The sequence below is a fragment of the Fundulus heteroclitus genome, unplaced genomic scaffold, assembly GCF_011125445.2.
Source record: "Fundulus heteroclitus isolate FHET01 unplaced genomic scaffold, MU-UCD_Fhet_4.1 scaffold_469, whole genome shotgun sequence".
In the NCBI taxonomy this organism is placed as follows: Eukaryota; Metazoa; Chordata; class Actinopteri; order Cyprinodontiformes; family Fundulidae; genus Fundulus; species Fundulus heteroclitus.
This window is the reverse complement of record NW_023396889.1, coordinates 18,007-41,142: the sequence shown is the minus strand read 5'-3', so window position 1 is coordinate 41,142 and position 23,136 is coordinate 18,007. Positions and strand designations below refer to the sequence as shown.

The 23,136-nt window shown below is 40.7% G+C and overlaps 1 protein-coding gene across 1 annotated transcript in view; it reads right to left on the bottom strand.

The window, feature by feature from the left end:
• LOC105919639 (FERM, RhoGEF (ARHGEF) and pleckstrin domain protein 1 (chondrocyte-derived)) overlaps positions 1-20,864 on the bottom strand; it is a 38,046-nt gene extending 17,182 nt beyond the window's left edge. Inside the window, exons 1-13 of the mRNA XM_036131999.1 lie at positions 20,817-20,864; positions 19,419-19,523; positions 19,289-19,331; positions 19,094-19,172; positions 17,200-17,297; positions 16,405-16,519; positions 11,465-11,612; positions 11,246-11,359; positions 11,004-11,167; positions 10,809-10,877; positions 10,623-10,716; positions 7,266-7,479; positions 2,545-2,723 (exon numbers count right to left, since the gene is read on the bottom strand). Coding sequence (XP_035987892.1) covers positions 2,545-2,723; positions 7,266-7,479; positions 10,623-10,716; positions 10,809-10,877; positions 11,004-11,167; positions 11,246-11,359; positions 11,465-11,612; positions 16,405-16,519; positions 17,200-17,297; positions 19,094-19,172; positions 19,289-19,331; positions 19,419-19,523; positions 20,817-20,849 — 1,455 coding nt within the window. The 5' untranslated portion in view covers positions 20,850-20,864. The remainder of the gene's footprint in view (positions 1-2,544; positions 2,724-7,265; positions 7,480-10,622; positions 10,717-10,808; positions 10,878-11,003; positions 11,168-11,245; positions 11,360-11,464; positions 11,613-16,404; positions 16,520-17,199; positions 17,298-19,093; positions 19,173-19,288; positions 19,332-19,418; positions 19,524-20,816) is intronic.
• Between the last annotated feature and the right edge of the window lie 2,272 nt (positions 20,865-23,136).

The following is a 23,136-nucleotide window of genomic DNA, read 5'->3' as shown; positions in this document are numbered from 1 at the left end:
CATTTATTAGGACGTATAAGTAATTATTTTATAATGTACAGTGCCTTGCAAAATTAGTGATACACCTTATAGTTTAAACACAAACTTTCATGTGTTTTATCGGGACTTCAAGGCAAGGCAAGGCAAGGCAAATTTATTTATATAGCACAATTCAGTACAAAGACAATGCAAAGTGCTTTACATGATTAAAACATAGCAAAAAAAAACAGAATAAGAGCAAGTAGGAATAAAATATAGATAGAAAATAGAACAAAAAAGTGGTGATTCAGTTAACTAGGACAGTTGAAGGCAATTTTAAACAAATGTGTTTTTAATCTTGATTTAAAAGAACTCAGGCTTTCCGCACTTTTACAGTTTTCTGGAAGTTTGTTCCAGATAATTGGAGCATAGGAACTAAAAGCTGCTTCTCCATGTTTGGTTCTGGTTCTAGGTATGCAGAGCAGGCTGGAGTCAGAAGACCTGAGTGGTCTGGATGGTTTATACGCTGATAACAAGTCTGTGATGTATTTAGGAGCTAAGCCATTTAAGGATTTATAGACTAACAGAAGTATTTTAAAGTCTATTCTCTGAGATACAGGGAGCCAGTGTAAGGACTTTAGAACTGGGGTGTATTCAAGCAATAGACCATCACAAAGCAGAGCATGATTTTTAGGTGAGACGAATGATGCATGGGTCTCACATTTGTTTAAAAAAATAATCTAAAAAGTTTGATGTGCTTTTAAATTGAGCCCCTTTTACTATGACAACTCCAAACTAAATCTAGTGCAGTGGAATAAATAAATCCTATTCAACACAATCAAGAACATTGTTTCACCATCCCTCCCTTCTACAAGTGTCTCTACAAATACAGACTGCAATCTCTTTTTAAATGATTTCATAGACAAAGCTGCCTGCATCAGAGCCTGTATCTCTCCCATATCAATCCTTTGTCTGGACTCTCCTCCACTCATCTCTGACACGTGGTCCTCTTTTTACCCAACTCTGGATTCTTCTATTCCTGAAAGCTACAGAACCATCTGAAGTTACCTTTTTTATTAAAAAAAAATTGAGAAGGCTGTAGTTGAACAACTGGATTGCTTTTTGGAGGAAAAATGCACCATTGATACTTTTCAGTCTGGTTTTTGAAAATTTTACTCAAAAGAGACAGCAATACTGAAAATAAATCAAGTGACATGCTGATGGCAGCGGACTCTGTACACAACTCTGTGTTGGTTTTATTGAACTTAACATCCACTTTTGACACTGTGGATCACACTGTGTTCTTAGCGGACTAAGATACTTGTTTGGCATTTCTGGCATTGTGTAAAACTGGTTAATTTCTTGCTTATCAGATAGATATTTTACTGTTTTTATGAACCAGGCTTATTCGGACAGTGCACCACTGTGTTGTCGGGTACCTCAAGGTTCAGTTTTTGGGCCCAATCCTCTTTTTATTCTATTTATACCCTCAGGTGGGCATCCTGAAAAGTTAAAAAAGCACTATATGATGTGTATGTCTGTGATAGGTGCTATAGAAATGACATTTTACAATTTTCTTTTTACTCAAAAGAAAATCCTTAGCTTTGAACATTTCATAGAGAACTGTTCAATCAAAATGGAAAGGGAATAGCGTCACTGCAAACCTAGCAAGACATGCGAGTCCACAAAAATCAACTAATGGGGCATTAAAAACATTGACTATAGGAGGAGTCAAGAGGCTCACAGTGACTCTGGAGGAGCTGCAGAGATCCACAGCTCAGGTGGGAGACTGTCAACAGGATAACTATAGGTTGAGAACTCCCAAATTATGGTCTTTATGGAAAAGTGGCAAAAAGAAAGCTGTTGGAGGTCAAACTGCTAAACACCCTGAAAACACCATTCCAATGGCAGAACATCACGCTGTTGGGATGCTTTTCTTGACCCGAGAAAGGGAAGCTAGTTGAGAGCATAGACATTATATATACGTAGATGCCTCATTACGTGCTGGAGTGCATCCTGCGTCACCGCCATCTTGGATGGGTCTCTCTTACTCAAGGCTGGCATAGGAGCCAAGGGTGAGTAAACGCAGAGGAGGCAATTTGGCCTGTATGTTCTGCAGCTTATGGTTGCAATAACTGGCGATAATTACTGAAATTAGATCACATGGTGTAGATCACCATTTTGGGTTGAGATTGATTCTCAAGATGTGTTTTTACTTGGTGAAAACATTGCAGAAACCCAACAGATGGACCATATTCTGATGCATATTGATTTTTTTATCTCTGTATTTCAGAAATTAAGGCTGAATCACGTTGCCAAATTATGTACCCTGGAGTTACTGAGTGCCAACACATGCAAGAAGATGTGCAAAACAGTTATTTTTCAATGGTCTTAAGCTCCAGTCCTAGCTGCAGGAAGGAGTTAAATCAGAGAGCAAACAAAGAAACACTTTTCAGACTTTTATTCAAAAATAACTTTCCAAACCAGGTAGCACATTCTGTCCAACTCACAATTACATGCTACTTTGTGTGAATGAATTGAATAAAATCCCCAAAACGCTGATTGATATGGCCTTCGTTTACAGACCTTCCTCCGGACCTCATCTTCATCATCGGTGCGAATGCTGCAGGCGTCGTTGAGCAGCGGGCTGGTCAGAGGTGAAGGTTGACGGCCGTCCAGACTGTGGCTACATGGCTCCAGGGACTTCTGACCATTCACCATCCCATGGAGGGGTACGGACAGTTGAGGACTGTGGGGAACCACACCTATGGGGGAGCCAAACAACATCCACAAGGAGGGAGAAAGGTGTCAGTTTGCATTCATCTCATAGAAAGCATTTAATTGAGCCGGGGAAAAGCTTCTCCATTTACATAATTTCAGCCCAGATGGGTGAAATTTATGACATTCAAGATACGTGAATCCAAGATCTTAGTGTCTTTTAACCACCTGAGGATAAGCATTTAATCCAAATCAGATGATAGTGAAAAGACGTTTGTGTGCTAATGAAACTGAAGCTGAAGCTATTAACCAATCCACAGATGCTACATCATAAAATGCACTGATGTATAACTGGTAAAAGGGGTTTTGTTTCGTGAAGGCAAAAAAAAAAGAAATCAGCCATGACTCACTTAAAATTCAAGACAGCCCCAGCAGCCTTTTTACACCCCGTCAATCAAGGCACAAGCTGAGACACATATTGCAGGCTGATCAAGAAGAACCACTTCTTAATGCCATCTGCACCGACGTTTGCTCGGCTTACTTACTATGTTGTGGCAGCACACGCCCATCTCTATTCTCTCTGTGTCTTCTTCTGTGTGTAGGCCCCAAAGAACGGCACTGAAGCGAGCTTAGGCACTACCAGCTCACTAAAAATGACTCCCACGAACAACATCCGCACATTTGCCACTTAGTGGGAATAAAAAAAAAAATTTGGGAAGGAAAAACTAGAGGATGGAAAGGATCTAATGTCTACTACCAACAGCAGACTTTAGAAAACAAACACCTCCTGCTCAAGCACCATAAAGAATACGAAAATGCTCTGAAAAAAAAACAAATATGGAAACTAATAGTGATCTGATTTCTATCGCTTTAGCTACTTTCACATCTATAGCTGAAAGCATTGCAGTGACAAGCGTATGCAAATCAGTTTAAAGACTAATTTCACCGTGTGACAGAGAGCTGTAAAAATGCTTTATATATTGTTTATTAGATTCCTTTTAATAGCCTAGATTTACAGCCACATTCTCCAATCACGCGCTCCACACACACACACACACACACACACACACACAGATATTGGACAGATAAATTACAGTGAAGTGAGAGATAGAGCAACACATGTATATTACAGTACATACAGCCGAGGACATGCAGTTAGGGCAGAACAGGAGGACGTGCATCAGGCCACCGTCCTGGACTTTAAGCACACCCTGAAGGACACTAGTGGTTGAAAACGGAAAAAAAAACACACACAGTCTTTCACATAAAGCTGGCGCTGAGAGCATGCAAAGATTAATATTACACGGGCTAGCGTTCACCATAATATCCCTGGTTCTGCAGTGATCCGGTTGTTCACCCTTGTTCATTTATCATAACCAGGCATAAATGGAAGAAGGTAGTCGAAATGGACCAACAGTGCTTTGCTAAAGTTTTAACACCCCAATGATGTTTACCACATTGTGTCAAGTTACAGCCACAAACTTCATCGCATTTCATGGGATTTCATATAACAGACTAACACAAAGTAGTGCCTAAATTCAAAGATTCAAAGAATATTTTAAATGGAAATCAAACAATCTTTCAAACTGTATACAGATTAAAAACATCTGGGGTATTTGTTTCAGGGTATCAGAGTAAAGGGGACCAAATGCAAATTCACGCCACAGTTTTATGATTTACATTTCTACAATAATCTAAAAGTTATCTATCCTTTTTTGACTACACTGCACTATTTTTGCATGCTTCTATCACATAAAATCCCAGTAAAATACATTGAGCTTAATGAAAAATGTGCTTATGCAAGTCAGTGTGCACATAAAATCACCATCTGTGTCTTTGTCAAAGCTAAAAAGCGCATTGCAGAAGCAGCCAAGTGTCTTTCACGCACACATAAACACACCTTTTGTTTTCCTGCTTTGAAATAATAATATGGTTAGTCGGATCACTGCAGAAACAAGGACCCACAGAACGATAATCTGGCTTCCCCCCCCCCTTTACCCAGCACAGAAATGGACAGATAAGAAAAAGACAGCTTCATGCAAACAGTGGATGTTGGTCACAGGGGGGGGGGGGGGGGGGAGCACAGGTGTAGCAAAAAGATTATTGCAAATTAAAACATAAGACAAAAGAAGTGCAAAAGAAAAAAAAGTGCAGTGCCATTTTACAAACAATCTCTGCTTAGTGACTACTAGAAAAACATGCAAGAGAAATGAGAAATCGTCGCTGCAGGACACATTTACATTCACCCAGACCTGACCAAGACGCTGCTTTAACTAATTAACACAAAAATATTAAAATCTACTCTACTTGTTACTCTGAGGTATTTCTAGCATATTGCTGACATGTCAATGAGAAAAACAGGAATCAAACATTTTAAAGTTTGCTCCAGATTACCAAATAACTGACTCTGTAAACAAATACTGAATCAAGATTAAACTTAAAAACGTAAATTTTCCTTTAAGATCTTTTGTCATCAAAACGTTTCTGCATCGAAGAAGGAGATATTCGTTTCTTTTTTTTTTTTTTTTTTGTAGAATGTCTATAGATTTTGCACCATCGTCAGTCAGATACCTATCAGAGATCTACAAAAAAAGGCTGGTAGATGGCATTCAAGTTTGAATTGGTGACATAAGATCTTAAAGGAAATTTTAAGTCCTGAAAACAGAACAATACGTGTCTTGCAAAAGTATTTAAACCAATGAAGTTTTTGACATTTTGTTATGGTAAAACCACAAACTTTAGTATATTTTATTGGAATTTCAAGTGAAGGACCAACATAAAGTCACACATATGTGTAAAGTGGAAGTGGAAACGCCGCTGCTTGTAAAAAAAAAAAAACAAAAAAAAAATTACTACTTAGGTGTCTTTTGAAGGGATAAGCATCACATTTTATTTTGATGCATCTGAATAAAGGGTGTATGAAAACAGATGGCTGCCATATTTTTTAGATTTTTTTCTGTCTATGAAATTGATTTACAAATTATTCTAATTATTGACTTGGGCAGGTACCGGGTTGGATTACAATTCATTTATGCGTATCAGGAAATAATACTAATGCATGGCACACTTTTTTCAGATTGTGCTTGTAAAATAATGTTTAGAACTCTCATTTCCATTCATCCTCACAGTTATGCACTGCTACGTGTTGGTCTACTGCATAAAATCCCTTTAACATATACTAAAGGTTTTGGGTCCAACATGGGAAAAAGTACAAAGGGTTAAAAATACTTTTGCAAGGCACTTGTGTTAGGAAGATAACTGTAAAAAAGCAACAGGGAAAAATCCCCGCTAGTTTATAGAGACCTCACATGTGATTATGGATAATGATAAACTGCTATTTCACCATTAAGAGGTTAAAAGGCACTAAAGTCTGCAACTTCTGCAACTTTCTTAACATCCCACATTTTAGTCATTTTTGCCTTTCATACTGATATAATCAGAACCACTATCTTTTGTTGGAGTTTCTGCAGTGTTCGATGGGTAACCATTCAGTGTGTCGACATGAAAAGGCAGCAGTGAATGTCTGTTTGGACATGTTAGAATAACTCAGAAGAAAGTGAATCTTAGAAATGTAAAAGGAACCCGTCCAACACAACAAGGATTCCCGCAGCCAAGCTTCCCGCCTCTCGTCTCAAGTTTGTTAACGTCTGCTTAACAGCTGAAAATCTGTCCGCCTTCCTCATCGCTAAAATTATGGCATCCATCCTCATCCTCTGCCTCCTCGTCCAGCTGGAGGCTCCCAAAGGAGAACTTGTTCCTAGGGATGGAGGAGCTGGCCTCCACTGTACTGCCGTGCATCACGGGGCTGCCGCGCTTGTCTCCGTCCTCCCCCTCAGACTCGCTTGACTCCGTACCACTGGTGGTGGAGCCCTCGCACATCTGCACGGCCCCTAGGTGTTTGACTCCCACCGGTCCTGACCGTTTCTTTCCGGCCCGGGACCTGCCCGGTGCCGAGAGGCCGTTGGCCGTCATGCGACGCTCCAGAGCAGCCATGCGTTCGGCCCGAGTCATGACGGGACGCGACTCTGGCCCTGGTGGGGACGCGCCCTCCTGTGGGTCTGTACGCGAGATGTGATGCACCTTTTGGAGATTGTGTAAGCGAGGAGACCGGCTCGGGTGGGGGGAGCATCTTGCCTCGTTAAAGAGGGGGGACGTGTGGCCGTTCTGCTCAGCGTGACTGAGAGAAGGTGCTCGATGGGTGGGTTTATGGGCGGGTGTGGTGACAGTGCTACCCGGGCCAACTGCACGTTGACCCGGGAGGGGGCTGCTACTCTGCTTCTCTCTGTTGTGGCCTCTGATTTCCCCCACAGTGCTGTAAGCGGGACCAAAGTCAAACTTTGGACCTGAGCGTGTCAGAGACCGGTATGTCTCAACGTTCATGAGGAGTGAAGTTCTGGAAGAGGAAGGAGACTCCCTGTACTGCGTCTTACCCAGAAAATGTTCCTGCTGGGAACCAGACCCCCGGCCCATAACGCCCTCCTCCCCGTAACTGTGATTTGCTCTACTCTCTCGGTCCCTTCCCATGCTCAGCTCACTATCTACGCAACCCATGGCTGAGCTTCTGCCTTCGGCAGCCCCAGAAGCTGGACCTTGGCTCGGATGTTCTGGGGACGTCCGTCGAGTTGACCCTCTTGATTCCTCGGTCTTGGAAACGGACCCATGTCTGTCTTCGTGGCCGTTGCTCTGGTGGGCTGGGCTTATCTTTGAAGTCCGTGAAGCTGCTGGGTCCTCAGCGCTGACAAGCGCTGACTCCTTCCAGTGATGGCGAGGAGAAGAGCTGAGTCTGTCCTCAGGAACACCACTCTGGTAGCGTTAGGGAAAAAAACCAACAACAGTTAAGGAAGTTCAAAGACTACATTTTGTTCATTATAAATAACTAAAAGCTGTGGTTTTACATGAATTGCACCTCGCCTGAAAATACCGTGTTAGTTCCACAGGCAGGAGTTTTGTTTGCAATTTTGTTTTGTATGCACTCTGTGCATACAAAACAACAATAAAGTTTGTCTAAGTTTAAGGAGTAAATGCCTAGGCCGTACATTTAAGATATCAAATCCACAGGGATGAAACAATACGTAAATAGAAATACTGACTGTTGGTAATTTAGAGGCAGATATGTTAAGACACTGAGCAGAGAACATAAAGAAGCAAGCATAATTACGGATGGAAAACAGGCTTTTGAACATATATGTAGTATCAGGGTCAAAATGGTTCACTGAGAGCACATGCCACAAACCTCAGTGAATTTTTTTTAGGGTTTTATGTGTTATATCAGCACAAAGTAGAGCATAAGCGCACTACTTTTAAAGGCCTTGCCACAGTTTGTCAATTGGATTTAGGCCGGGTCTTTGACTGGGCCATTCTAATTCGTGAATATGCTCTGATTTAAATGAGTCTATTGTAGCTCCAAGCTTCTGGAAGCTGAACCTCTACCTCAGTCTCAAGTCCTCCCAGCCTCTAGCAGTCTTCTCCTCTAGGACTTCTCTCTATTTAGCTTCGTCCATCTCTGCAACAACTCTGATCAGTTTCCCTGTTACTGTGCAAGAAAAGCATCCCCACACCATGATGCTGCCACCGCCAGGATTCACATTGGGAATGGTGCCTTCAGGGTAATGGCCGGCCTATTTGACATTAACCAATAATCCTATATGTTTTATACATCAGAAAACAGTACTTAAGATACTAATTTGTGTGTTGATGTATGCCGAGCTGTTCTCATTTCCCTAAACATGCACAACTTCCCACTGCAGTGCTGCAGATTCACAGACGCTCGTGTGAATAATGAGCTGCTGTAGAAAATGTAAAAACTATCTTCACATTGCGAGTACGTCAAGAGAATCGAACCCCTCTCTTTTGTCACAAAGATAAAAGCTAAGTTGTTGTGTGCAGGGATTTTGCTCATGAGGGAGATGAACTGGAAAATATGTTCATAAGCGCTTCTGTGAGCTAAGCGCCACGCAGGTGGCTACAAAGCCGACTTGTACACTCTGATGTTTATGAGGCATTTAAAAATGTCAGTGACACTTCAATTTCCATAACAGTGAAGTATCAAAGATGGCGGACAGCAGAGGTTACCGCCATCCGTTAAATCATTAACAACGAACCGATGGTGCCAACACTTCTCTATTCAGTAACAATGTAGTTAGGGGGTTGATAAAAGGTTAATCACTCAGTTTGGGAAAACATATTTAACATATTCCACATTGCAATGTCAATAAACTGCGTTAATTTAGCAAGTTAAGAAAAGGACAAAAATAAAATCAGTTTATCCGGTCCGGTCCTGTTTTCCTACATAAGCTAATATCTTCTTTTTTAATCTAAATGGTTGTTAATTTTCCTCAAATGTAGTGGTTTTACACTAATGAGGATAATACAAATACGTTCGTATGTTATTAATTAGGATAAATAACCCATGGTCCTTAATTTAAACCAATTATCAACCATTATCTCAAATATCAAGGATTTTTCTTAGTATCAACCTTGAAATTTTGTGTATTGTAACAATCCTAATTCATAATGGTAATAGATTACATCGGAGTGGATTTTATTTACTAATTAGGTAATTTTCTGAGGCAATGGGTTCAACTGGATTTCAATTAGGGGTATTGGAGTAATGGGGGTAAGTCCCACTTTTCAGAATCAGAAATATTATCCTTCATATTATCTTTTGTAAAATATATAGAAAATTATGTATTATTTTCCTTCTATTTTACAATAATACACAATTTTGTGTTGATATATTCCATAAAATTCACTAAAGTTTTTCACCGTAACTTGACAAAATGTGAAAAAAGTTGAAGAGGTGTGAACAGCGTTGCACACAGTCTTTAGCAGCTTCTATTTCTGTTCATTTTCACGAAACCACAGGCTGTCAGGCGGAGTTAGAGTGATTTTATTCAACCCAAACATGGCTCACTGGGGGCTGTGAGGTTTACAGGACTGTCTCAGAAAATGTGAATATTGTGATAAAGTTCTTTATTTTCTGTAATGCAATTAAAAAACATGAAATGTCATACATTCTGTGTTCATTACAAATCAACTGAAATATCGCAAGCCTTTTATTGTTTTAATATCGCTGATTACGGCGTACAGCTGAAGAAAACTCAAATATCCTATCTCAAAATATTAGAATATCGTGAAAAAGTATACTAGTAGGCTATTCAACTAATCACTTGAATCGTCTAATTAACTCGAAACACTGCAGGGTTTCCTGAGCCTTGAAAAACACTCAGCTTGGTTCAGTAAACTAAATCACAAGTATGGTAGTGGTTAAGAGACGACATAAGATTCTCACAGTAACTGGTGTACTGACCATGGCATTACTGTCCTTGATTGGCCTGCCAATTCCCCTGACCTGAACCCCATAGAGAATTTGTGGGGTATTGTGAAGAAGAAGCTGAAAGACACCAGACCCAACAATGCAAATGAGCTAAAGGCCGCTATTGAAGCATCCTGGGCATCCATAACACCTCAGCAATGCCACAGGCTGATTGCCTCCATGCCACGCCGCATTGATGCAGTAATCTGTGCAAAAGGATTCCCAACCAAGTACTGAGTGCATTAATTTTCAAATGTTTGATTTTGTTTTGCTGTTATAATTTTTTTTTTACTTGGTCTGAGGAAATATTCTAATATTTTGAGATAGGATTTTTGAGTTTTCTTCAGCTGTACGCCATAATCAGCGATATTAAAACAATAAAAGGCTTGCGATATTTCAGTTGATTTGTAATGAATCCAGAATGTGTGACATTTCATGTTTTTTAATTGCATTACAGAAAATAAAGAACTTTATCACAATATTGTAATTTTCTGAGACAGTCCTGTATATCTACTTCATAACATTAGCTAAAAGGTAAGTATCAAGAATAACTAAACATGAAAAAAACAGGCATCTATATAATGTAACAAATAGTCTGCTGAGAGCCAGTGTAAAACCTAAAAACACTCACTTCTGATGGCACTTCATGGTGGCGAGGAGAAGGCAGCGGCGACAGGCGACTGTTGTGTTGAACTCGACTGTTGTATAGGACCCGGCTGTGTTTCCTGCCGGACGGGATGATGTAGGTCAGTGTTATACATCTTGTCATCCTTTACTTAAACCCAGAATGCCCAACATGTCCCCAGCCGCTCGCTACCTTTCAAACGGGATCTTCTTGAACTCAGATTCCCTCACGTAATCAATCAACTGCTTCTGTGTGCGACCGCTGCAGCATAAGCGCAAGAGAGAGAGAGAGATTATAGAGAGTGTTTCTGCAAGAGCAGCAGCAGACTGTTAGGTGACAGAGTGGTCTTGCTGGAGGACAGTTTTACGTTGCGAAAAAGCGCTCCACCTAAATCTGAAGGAAGATCCTCGTGTGAAGAGCACAGACTTGGGCTTGGGTTTAGGTTCCTCAAAGAGGCGGAAGAAGGCGTGGTATTCCACGCAGATCTTCCAGAAGATTTTACAACAGTCCCTGCTGGCCATCAGGAACTCCAGCGTGTCCGGACAGGAGCTCTGAAGAAACATTGAGAGATCATTTACAACCATGACGCAGTCCGTCTTCTCCAAGTGTGACGAAACGACGTCACCTACGTTTAGATCCGGCCTCAGCTTGACGAGGAAACGCTTTCGCTTGAAGCTCAGTTTGCGTATTTTGGACCAGCTGAAGGTGTTGATCTTTGTGTGTGAATTGCTCTTCGTGTGAGTCTGAGGTGGTGGAAAATGTGAATAACTCGTTTTTAAAACTTTTATTTGGACAAACTAAGGAACACAACAACCAAACCGCTATTCACATTTGTTTGGGGAACCTACCTGGAAGGCCACAACGCCCATGTGTGCCACAGCCAGACTTAACACCGTACCTTCCAGGTCCTTGGCAGGGTGCAGCCGAATCCCGTACATATCCAGCTTGCGAGCAACATCTAATAGCTGGAAATCTGATTCGGCTGGTGACTGACCTCTACAACACACACAGGAATACAAATACACACACATGTTTATGTTTTATCGTAGAATGTTTCTGAGGAGGTCACACGAGTAAGACACATTCAAATATACAATGAGGGAATTCTGGAACAATGTGAATAGAGAATAATTAAGAAAAACCCTGGTGATCAGAATCAGATAGTTTTCAGCCAGGTTACAGTTAGCTGTATTCAGCATCAACTCAAAAAAAGTAATAAGCTACATAAAGAGAAATAGTATTTTATGCTTCATACTAGTCTGTGGTTCAGTCAGGCTGTATGAGAGAGAGAGAGAGAGAGAGAGCAGGAGTTCAGAAGATAACAGGAAGGCAGAAGATGAAAGATTTAGATCTTTCTGCTGGATCAAGAAATACTGACAACCTTAAAATCCCAGTTGAAGTACGGATCTACATTCTCTAGGATACCCACAAAGGCGTGTCTTTTTAGAAATGCTAGCTGTGCTAACCATGCTAACTACAAATTTAGGGTGATAAAACTGTCTAGAATGTTTGTTTCTTTTAAAATATTGGCAAAACTCTTGTTTTACAGTGATCCCTCTCTCTCACACTAAAACGCACACCAAGTGTGATGCTACCTCTGGTCCAAGTCCTAAATGGTACAGGAAGAAAAATATTCTGAACCCAAGGTAAGTTGTTGAAGAGAAATCTGAATCTGCTGCACCCAATATTGCCCGATCGAAACTTGGCAAGAAATATTTACCTGAAAACTTTAAAAAGCAATGAAAAGAATAATATCGATAAACCCCTGATTAACTCATACACCTCACAGATTTAGGTTAAATGCAATCTTTTAATTTGACCAGCATGTCTACTGTGACTGGAAGTGATATTAAGAAGAGCAGCCAGTGAGTCAGATAGAGAATCTGTAGAGAGGGAGGAAAAAATTACGGGGGCGGTAAAGAGGCATTTCCACGCTCAATGACTTCCCACCACATATAAATCGTCTAAATACAAGTGGAGGCATGCAAAAACTGGATGAGCAACTATAAGATGGGTTCGGTTGCTGTGATACCAATAAAGTCCCCACCCCCCACCCCACAAAATATCAAGACAGGGCTATCCTTAAATAAAATACAACATAAAAACTGAAATTATTTTCATTTTTCAAAACTGATACTCCTCCTACATTGTTTTATTGTCTTATATATGTCTATATCCATACAAACGCACACATGTACATATGTGTGTGAAGACCCATACAAAGATACCCGTTATATGAAGAAAAAAAAGTTAAACAGCTAAATTAAATGGACCAATGAGTTCTTCAAGAGTTTAACAACTACAACCTATTTAGATAATTCCTGAGCAAGTATAACAAAACCAGCATGGACCTTCATCTACGTCTCTCTACTGCAGTTTAAAGCCACCACAGATTTCAACATTTTTTTCTTGAGTGTTTTTTTGGAGTAGACGTGATGGCTGGGGAAAGAGCTGCAAACTTTAACTAACTTTCCTAATTCCCATCAGTAGATAAGCCCCCCTGTTTCCTGGGTGTGTGCTCGTTTACAAGGGGATTTAACGCAACGCGGCGCCCGGCCAGAGGAGCCACGGCTGGCGTTATCAGCTGTGGTAAGAATGAGCAACTCAAAAGAGAGCAGTGAAGCTTGTCTGAAGCCGTAGCAGCTGACCACCGAGCGCTCACGGCCCGCCCGCGGCGCAGAGGGCACCGACGTGTTGCCAAAGCTTCTGCTCAAATAGCTTGTGAGAAATACTTGATGGATTTGCTGGATGGTGTGAGCAGATCTGGAAGGGTTCCAGTAATATACTCCCAACAGCATTAAACTAGATAGAATTGAAAAGTAGTGCAATAAAAATAATCCAATCCTTTCAAACTTCTTCATCGGTCGTCTCTAAATAGATGTAAAAACTGGGTTTTCATCCCACTAACCCAACTAAGACAGCCGTGTGTGTCACTTGGTGATCCACAAGAAACGTATCTCTTTTTTTAAATCTCTTTTTGGGGCAACTTACGTCTTTTGTTCTCACAAAAGCCTTGTAAAAGTATGCACACCCACTAAACACTTCTTCAAACATAAAACATGGTGAAGGCAGACCCCAACAGACGTCCAATAAGCATCACCAGAAGCCTCAAAATGAGTTACAAAAGGCTGGCTAAACTAAGCTGATGTCTGTCAAGTCGCTGTGTGCAGCACTGTGAGAAACTAGAAAAATTTGCATTTCCTGCGAAAATGCACTGTGAATGCAGATAGCTGAATGATTGAGCAAAAGATGCAGAAGATCTTAAAGAAGAGAAAAAACAGCTGAAAAGCATTGAAGAAGTTGAAAAAGTTGAAGAAGTTGAAAAAGTTGAAGAATTTGAAAGAGTTGAAGAATTTGAACATGAAAGAACAATAGCTGAATGATTACAAGAAAAAACTGAGGGAATGGCACCAAACATTTCCTAACTCATTCTAAACACTGAATCGTTTAACAAAGCAGAAGTAGAATTTCAAACTTGAATATACTGTTGCCATATTTGGGCCTGCATTTCTAGGGAGTATAAGGGGTTTCGCCCCCATTGAAAAGCATTGGATGTTTGACACCTCCTAACTTGGAGATGCTTTACGTGACAAGGACCAAACTTATTGTGGAGCATTCTGTATAAAGGAGGTACAGACTCTGTAAAGCAGAAGTTTGTCCGAGCTTCCTAGAGCTACTTCCAATTAGCAACATGCTAACCATTAGCCGCTAACATGGTTGTGCTCAGGATCACCGGGTGATTGTACTCTGTCAGTTTGGTCCAAATCCTGTACTGGGAAGTGCCTCAAATAGGGGTGCCAATACTTAATGTCACCAAACGTGACCAAAGTTCATGGGTCAGATTGGCCTCCTTTAGCAACTCAGCCTCACCACATCTGGGCCCAGAACTCAATATTTGACCAAAATGGTCAGTAGCGCCATTTCCCACATGTGGGTGGTGCTGTATTGGCCAATTGGGTCGTGTCTGGGCATCATGCCAGGTCCTGTTGGAAGCAAAGGCCCAATAGGAAAGCATGTGAAATCCAAAATTGGACAGAAAAATGACACATAGCTGAAAGTCACTTGAAAATTTTAAAATGTCAAGAGGAAGTGACTGTGAAAATTTCAGATTCCTACATTAATCACAGCAACTGCGGTGAGCGTCGAAAGTTGCCATTCTATCTCAATTGATCCTCTCCCTCTGGCCCTCAGAGTTCCGTCGTCATGGAAACTCACTGACACACCTGCAGCGGGCGAGTCTACCCAAGTGCAGAGACTTTGCTCACAATAAGTCCCATTGGATTATAATGGAGAACTTTGCCCCGAACAACGCTTCATATCTCCTGATCCCTAAATGGTAGAGACGTAATTTTTTCTGCGTTTAGTTCGTAACGGATAGGGGAAGAAGAAAAGCTATCGGTTTTTGCTGGAAAAAGTTTAACAAAGGCGTAAAAAATTATGATCTAAAGGGGTTTTTTAAGGAATTTGCAAAATCCTCTAAAAACAGTCCCGAACAAATCGCTCTAGCTGAAAAAGTATAAGAGATATCAAAACAATTATTTCACTGTGAGTATCAGCAGGCTTTTGAGGACTATGTTGCTCATTTTTATGTTTGTACGAAAATCGGTGTAGGCACAGCGACGATGTAAAAAGGTGGATCATGTGGGACAATGCAGCTCTAAAGCATTTTCAGGATTTTGCACATTCACTACTCCCGAACAAATTGTTCCTGCGGAAAAACCGTAACAGTTATCCACAAAATTCCTTTTTTGTGAGTGCCAGAAGGGTTGGGACATTCATATGTGAAAGTGTCATGCCTGTACATCAAACGGTTTAGGAGTAGCGACGATGCGAAAACGTGTGATGTTTTGGATTTTCAGACGTCATTTTTCAAAAGCGCTCCATAGGAAATGAATGGGGGAGGTTTCGGGTTTGTGTCGCTCTGAGGTGATTTGCGAAAAATCTATAAATGCTATACCAATGAGGGTTACATTTCCTGATTCCAGACAAAAATTCCTACGTTTTGATGTATAATTTATGTGGATAGGTTGAAAATTGAGCGAGTGAGAAGAAGTTGTTCGGAGAAGAAGAATTTGTTGAATTTCTAGAGTGCGCACTCTATAACTGCCTCCTTGACGACCATAGCAACGCATGTTATTTGCTGAATTTCTTGAAAAGCCAAAATTATTTTAAGGAGGTACTATATGAAAATGGTAAAAGATATGAAAAAGCTGAAATAGACCATAATAGCTGAAAGATAACACTACATTTTAAAAGTTGAATGGCGTTTCTAGCTGAAAGTAGGCTGAAGCAGTAAGCTGTCAAAAAGCAACTGAAATGAGCGGAATTTTAGTGAATTACATTCATTTCCTATGGGAGAAAAAAAAAGCTGAAAATGTGCAGAAAAAGCTGAATATTTTAAAAAGTTGAAGAGTTAAAAGTACAAAAAGACATAGCCATCCATTCCAGAAGAAGCTGAATAGTTTAAAAGTTGAATGGTTGAAATCGGAGAAAAACTGTAGGAGGAGAAGCGAAGCAAAGTTTAAACAGTAAAAAGGCGGAAGAGGATCTCAATAACTGTGAATGCCTACTGCATTCACAGTAATAACTGTGAATGCCTACTGCATTCACAGTAATAACCCATTTATTTAGTGGCTGATTTCCTGAATGTGTCACCTGCGTAATAAAACATCCCGGAGGGCCACTGAACAAAGCCTGCAACAACATTTCCTGTTCACGGCTGAGGAGAATGGTTTCTGTTCACGCACGTCTTATTATTTTAACTGGGATTTAAAGATCCCACACTCACATATGCTTTGAGTGGAACGCCATTATTTTGTCGATCAGGGGCATCTGATCTGGAATGTAGTTGTTGTTTAGCAGGTGGGAGCGGCAGTGGCTGTCGTCAAAGTCTCCGATCTCGGCTGAAAAAAAAAAAAAAAAAGCAAAGAAGAAATTTAGAAATCAGCTCCAAAGTTGCACTGCAAAAACGGATCTAAAAATAAGTAAAATGTTCTTAAAGTTAGTGTATTTGTCCTTGATTTGAGCAGGTAAATAAGATTATTTGCCAATGGAATGAGTGTTTTGACCCCTAATATAAGATAATTAGACATCCTGCACTTCAAATAAGATGATGGAGATGAGTTGTTCCTATTTTAAGTGCAAAAATCTTGTTCCATTGGCAGATCATCTTATTTACCTGCTCAAATCAGGGAAAAATACACAAATTTTAAGAACATTTTACTTATTTTAAGTTCAGTTTTTGCAGTGTGGTGCTGCTTGGGGAAAAAAATGTGACAATGGAAACACAACTGGACGATCTGAGGTCCAGAAAATGACCGCCGACGGAAATGACTCACTGCTCTGCTGCAGCCACGCAAGACTACATTCAGACAAGCAGACTGAAGGGTATCCATAGCAACACAAAGATAATCAATTTGAAATGCTGCGTCGTGTGCAGCATGACAATGTTTGATGATAAGCTGTGCAAGAAAAAAAAAAAGAAAAAGAAAAAAGCAGCAGTGTATCTATAAAAGACAGTTGTCAGATCTGTCACTGCTTTGGTGTGTAGAGCCGAGCAAAGAAAAGGGGCGTGCATCCTCACACTGGATGATGTGGGAGACCATCAGAGCCGCGTTGGTGTCGCTGCAAATCAGACGTCCACAGGAGAGATCCTGCTTGATCTGGAGCGCAAACAGGTACCTGAGCGAGAACAGAAACACAGACAGGCGTCGCATTAACAGACCCCTAGATGTGATCGAAGGTTAAACACAAACACTACACAATGCATCGCAAGGGCTGTTTAATCGTTTTTAGAAAAATATACAGTTTTAAATTGTCTTGGTGTTGATTTTTTTGTGTGTGGTCAAAGCGTTTTTAAATGAACTGAGAAAAACTGAAGGGTTTTCTTTGGTTATATATGGAGCATAGAGTGTCACTGCAAGCTGTCAGTCAGCCGTGTGTCACGGATGAAGAAAGGAAATGTTGGAAAAGACGATCGCTTGTGTCGTTTCTGGAAATCAGATAACGGGGCTGGTGTTTGATTAAGTTATAATCAAACGTAAATGAAGAAAAATCATATATACTCTGGTTTCACATATAAAATTGTCCCCTAATCTTGCAACAGGATTCAAATAATTTAACTAATTATTTGATGTATCTTGCATGAACTGTATTGGAGACATTATTCAGGTCCTTTGCTGCTGAAATTATTCATAAAGTTCATTTAAAACTATGATTAATTGTGTTTTTGCTGTTAAGCAGATCCTGAATTAAGTAAATTGCACAAACGGCGGATATGACTACAGGTATAATGCAAATTAACAGCATTAGGCATAACGGTACATAATCATAATTACATTTTCTAGGCTTGGGTATAAAGAATATTTTATTGATGCTGCAGTTTTTAAATAGGGCTTTGAAATTAAATGATAGCATCAGCTTCTGTACAATCAATTCAGGTCCATTGTAGCAGTAGTAAAAATAAAGCTCGATAGTTTAGACCTCACAACTGGATGTTGTTCAGACTGGTTGCTAGATGACAGCAAAGGACCTCCAAGACGATCCTCGGTATTTGTAGAAAATGGATCAACAGACATGTCAGCTGCATTAAAATCCCTTTTTTGTAGCCCTTAAATACATTTTGTTGTGTAGTTGGGGTTTCTAGAAGTGTAGACAAGTTGAAATTAGTCTGTCCAGCTGTTGCACAGATCTCTTTATTTTCTGTTTGGTGCATATTTTTCAATCCGTTCAGTTTTCTCTATTCTCATTATTCGGAGCTGTAAAACAAGGTAAAGCAGTAATATTAAGTTAGTCAGACCAAAGCATTGCAGCTCCACTTTATATAGAACACAACTGAAGGATTTAAATGCAAAAGGGAAATATTCTAAAACATAATATATGTAGCTTTTGAATCTCAATAAGGTATGTATAAAAAATAGAATATCAAACAGAAAAAGTAACATAGTGCTTAAACAGAAACACTAATTAAACAACGAAGAAGTTTACAAGATTAACATTTGTTTATGCTTTTGGTTGAAACAGAGATGCTCCTAAATGTTATGCATAACAGAGTAATACATGTGCAGAATTGAAAATTGAGTATGAATATTTAAAAGAAAAAAAACAAAAAACATCCATTATCATTCCTAACGTATGAAAACACAAACAGTTGTGCAGGCTTAGTCTGTTGCCCGTCAATTATATCGCTCAGAAAAGACGCCGCGCCTCCAGAACTACAGAACAGAAACCAGAAAACCATTAGCTCCACCATGCTAATCTCCAGAGGGCTAAACTGGTGACATGGCAGCCATGACATTTGAATCCTATAAACCAGACAGGTCATAAATCCTGTGGGTGTCGGGCCCCATGTTTCATTTCTACCTACCAGCAGATATATTTCACGCTGACACGTATACAAACATACGCCTCCGTGCCTGGAGGAAAGATTAACGCTACGCGCAGATAACGCGACTTAGAGGATCTGCAGAGGAGCTCACCTTGTCATCTCCTCCAGCAGCTGCGACTGGTCAGGCGGGAAAAACTTCACACTAAACCTCAAGATTGTGTGTTTGGGTCCTGTGTGGAACAGGTTCATTAACCAAAAGAGCATTGGCATCTTAAAAGGAGCTATTGCAGTGCTTTTCCTCAGTCGTTACCTACAGTCAGACTAAACAGCTTACTGAAACACTTACGCCGAAGCTGCTTGATAATCGGTTTGATGTGATCCAACCAAACCTGCGAATAAGCAAAAGCGGCTCGTTAAAGTAGGCGGTTTTGTCATCGGCAGTTTTAAGACGCAGCTTTATTTTCATTTTTCCTCACCATCATCTTCTGCTGGTTCTGAAACTCCAGGCCAAAGTAGTCACCTTCAATGAGATTCATGTGGGAGCACACCAGGTCAAACAGCACCTTGCCGGAAGCTTTTTGCTGTGAACAAAAAAAAAAAAAAAAAAAACATGTCGCACAAAGTTTAACACAAAGCAGTAAAGGCAAACATTTGTTCCCTAGTTTCAATTCAAATTTGATCCATTTGCATTATTTCATACGTTCAACGACATTCTACCAATTCATGACGATGGAAATAAATCAAAACGCTTTGACCTAAACAACACTCAGGGAGGTGTGGTAAAAAAAAAAAAAAGACAATCTGGTCAAGATGCGTGGAGCTGGTAGAGGCATGCCGCACAAGATCTACACATGAAATCACATCGAAAGGGGGTCAAAACATATTGAATGAAAAGAAATGCAAGATACACTTCAAGATTTTTACTAACACAGTGATTAGAAACCAATTTTGTGGGCAATGTTATGTATCACCTTTTTCTATCACATAAACCCTCAATAGATTCACTGAAGCTGGTTGCAGCAACGTGACAAATTTGGAAACATTTAAAGGGTGTGAATACTTTTACGGTGCCTTGCATTATAAACCAGCTTACTGGTACAAATGATCGCTTTCTGTGTCACAAATGTCCCATTGGGCCTTTCTCCTTCCATGCTAGAATTCAAAGACTCTGCCACGACTAAGTTTCCATCATGCGCGCTGCAGCCAGAGGGGACGGGTTGGACCTCGTCTTTGATCTGGATTTTCAGTTCCACTGCTGCCGCGGCTGGCGGCCCAGCGGCCTTTGAGATGGAAACCGTATCAGGGTGGGACGAAAAGTCCCCCTCACCGCCTCTGTCTACTGTCAGCCAACACGCAACTGTGGCAAATGCACAGGTTTCAACAGTCTGCTGCAAACACAGAAAAAACATTCCCACATGAGGTCAGATTAATGTCAGGGATTTCTCCCGACAGATTTCTGCTGCCGACACCCAGACGGGGCTCGACTCTCACAGGCTCGCACAACAGGAAGACTTCTGCCTGGCTGCTTCCTCGTGACTGGGCTGCACCGGCGCAGAGCGCAGCTCGGCTACAGAACGGGAGCGTCTGCAGTAGGAGTCCCTCCGGGCTCGGATGCTGATCCGGAGCGGCGACTAAATACGTTTCGAGCGGGGAGCCTTAGCACGTCAGGACGAGGACACGCCGAGGTGCGTGCTACGACGAGATTTTCCCTGATGCAGCTGAAGGGGTTTGTTGTGGGATTTTAAGTTTAAATGATACCGTCTGTGTTCCTCTCAATGCTTAAAGAATAAAACTTAAGCTCTGCCGGCTTAGTCAAAGTGATTACACGTCCTCATCTGTAAATGGAAAACCTTCCCCCAAACAAGACAATCTACCCCTTTTCTCCACGCTTGCACAGCTGTTTGCATATGATGACAGCACCGATGAGGGAGACTGCAGAGAAAGAGGTCAACAGTGCACACACACACACACACCATTTTATTTCCTGAGAGACTGCAGCGCGTAACAAGCAAATAGGAGCCTGAACGTATTCTATGTCGCAGGTTTCAGTCAATAAAGTCGAGCCGAGCACAAAGAAGCCAACAGAGGGTCTCTCTCTTTGAGGCTCTCATGTCCAGCCGTATAAATGTGCCATTGTGTCTAAAGACGAGACAGGTTGGACAGCGGCTGATTAAAGCTGACCAGGGCTTGATTAAATGCAGCTTTTGCAACGCCGGAGTCACGACACCGCAACAGACCTCACAGCAAGAAGATTGTTAATGACGCACCAGTCTCCAAGAGAGACGCGTGCGCCATCGTTTATCCACGCGTAATAGTAAAACATTCCGTCAACACACTGTAAAGTGAAACTCCAACTGATGTAGGGACACATAAATCACATGCCACAGCAATATTAATGAGTTTTAATATCACAAAGGGCCGCTTAAAGGCAATATTTAATAGACTATTATCTATTAAGTGCCATGTATTCACACTCTGCATGCTAATAATATCTCACAGACCCACATGACAACGTTTACATTGGTGCATCTTCCTCCAGACCGTCTTTTGTAAAGAGTGTTGAGTTACTATGCACAAAACGAACTTCGCATTTTGCTATGCACGCCCCCTGCTGCTGGACCTAAGTCAAAACGTTTTCTTAATCAAGCTTCCATAATGTTTTACAGTGCTGTGAAAACGTATTTACTCATCAAAATGCTTTTTAAAAATCCTGCAAAGGCAATCTTATTACAGACAAAAGGCAGTTTAGCAATTGTGGTTTCACACTAAAACGACAAAAGCTATCCAAACCAACGCGTCCGAAAGTGAAAATATGATAACCGGTCTTGTTGAAACATGAATTAAATGTAAGCAAACGCTTTGGCTCAGTGTCATTAGTCATACACAGGACCTTATTATGGCCTTACTTAAACAAACAATCCCCTGGTGAAACCTGTCTGACAACATAAAGTGGTTAGAAATGATCAAAAAGCAACTCATTATTCCTTATTCTAAAGAAATTCAAAAACTGATGAGAAACAAAGCCACTGGCATCTTAAGGGCTCAGTGGTAAGAGTTGCTCTCTTGCGATCCTAAAGTTGTGGGTTCCAGCTTCCTTCCGCCTGCCACATATCAATGTGCCCTTGGGCAAGGGTAAATATGGCTCTACGTATCTTCTCAGGAGTGGCCAATATAGAAAAATGTCTCCAAGATCACATCCACCACTCATTCTGGAGCACTGTAGGCATGACTTGCTTCAGTTAACGTCAGCGCTCATGATTAACCAATGATAACGAGACTGAGCAAAATCTGCGTCAAGGCGATCATAACAAGCCACGCTGAATTAGTTAAAACCCAAAGCTGACCAAAAATCACACAGAGGCCTTGCTCAAATTTCCAAAATGAATCTTGACATCCCCCTAAGACTCACTGCTGAGACAGCGGTGGCTCCATTTAGAAAGTGTGTCTCCCCCTCGTTAAATCTGCTGCAAAACTAACATTTCAGGAAAAAGCAAAACCAAGACGACTACATATATTTTAAAATGTAATTCAATGATATTTCTTTCGAAGACAATGTTTCTATAGAGAAAAGTTGAATTACGAAGTATAGCTACAGTTTATTGGGTTTGGCTCATTTGAGAATAAACCCTCACTTAAAAAAAATCTTTCAGTCCTTTTATTTTATTTTTTTCATCTGAAGTGACATATATTTCAAATTAAAGAGGCAATTCTGCTTGTGGACTGAACACCACTGGCATCCCCAAGAGGTTTTGGGTCTTCTACGGCTGAGTAGCAATTCCTGTTAATTTAAGCCACTGGAGCTATACAAGGCAAAACAAGGGTAATTTATTTTGCCCATCTGGTTTTACAGAACCATTCATGTTTGGTCATTATAAACCCTACCCTAGTACGTTGAGTGGTTAGGTCAAATATGAAACAAACTAAACCAATAAATTAAAGAATTTAGACTCAACAGACCGTGCGCAAATAATGATAACACACAGTCCGCTGCGACGTTTGCGGTCGCTCATCATTGGCAACTCAATTAGTTTTTTTTATTTTTTTTAAAATCTCTTTTCACAAGAGTACTGGACAACGGATAAAAGGGCTTTTAGTCAACGAAAGTTACTACTAATGATTTATTATTACTTCTTATCTTTCTCTTGCTACTGTACAAGATCGAAAACCAGTAAGGTTTTATTTTTTATTTCTGAG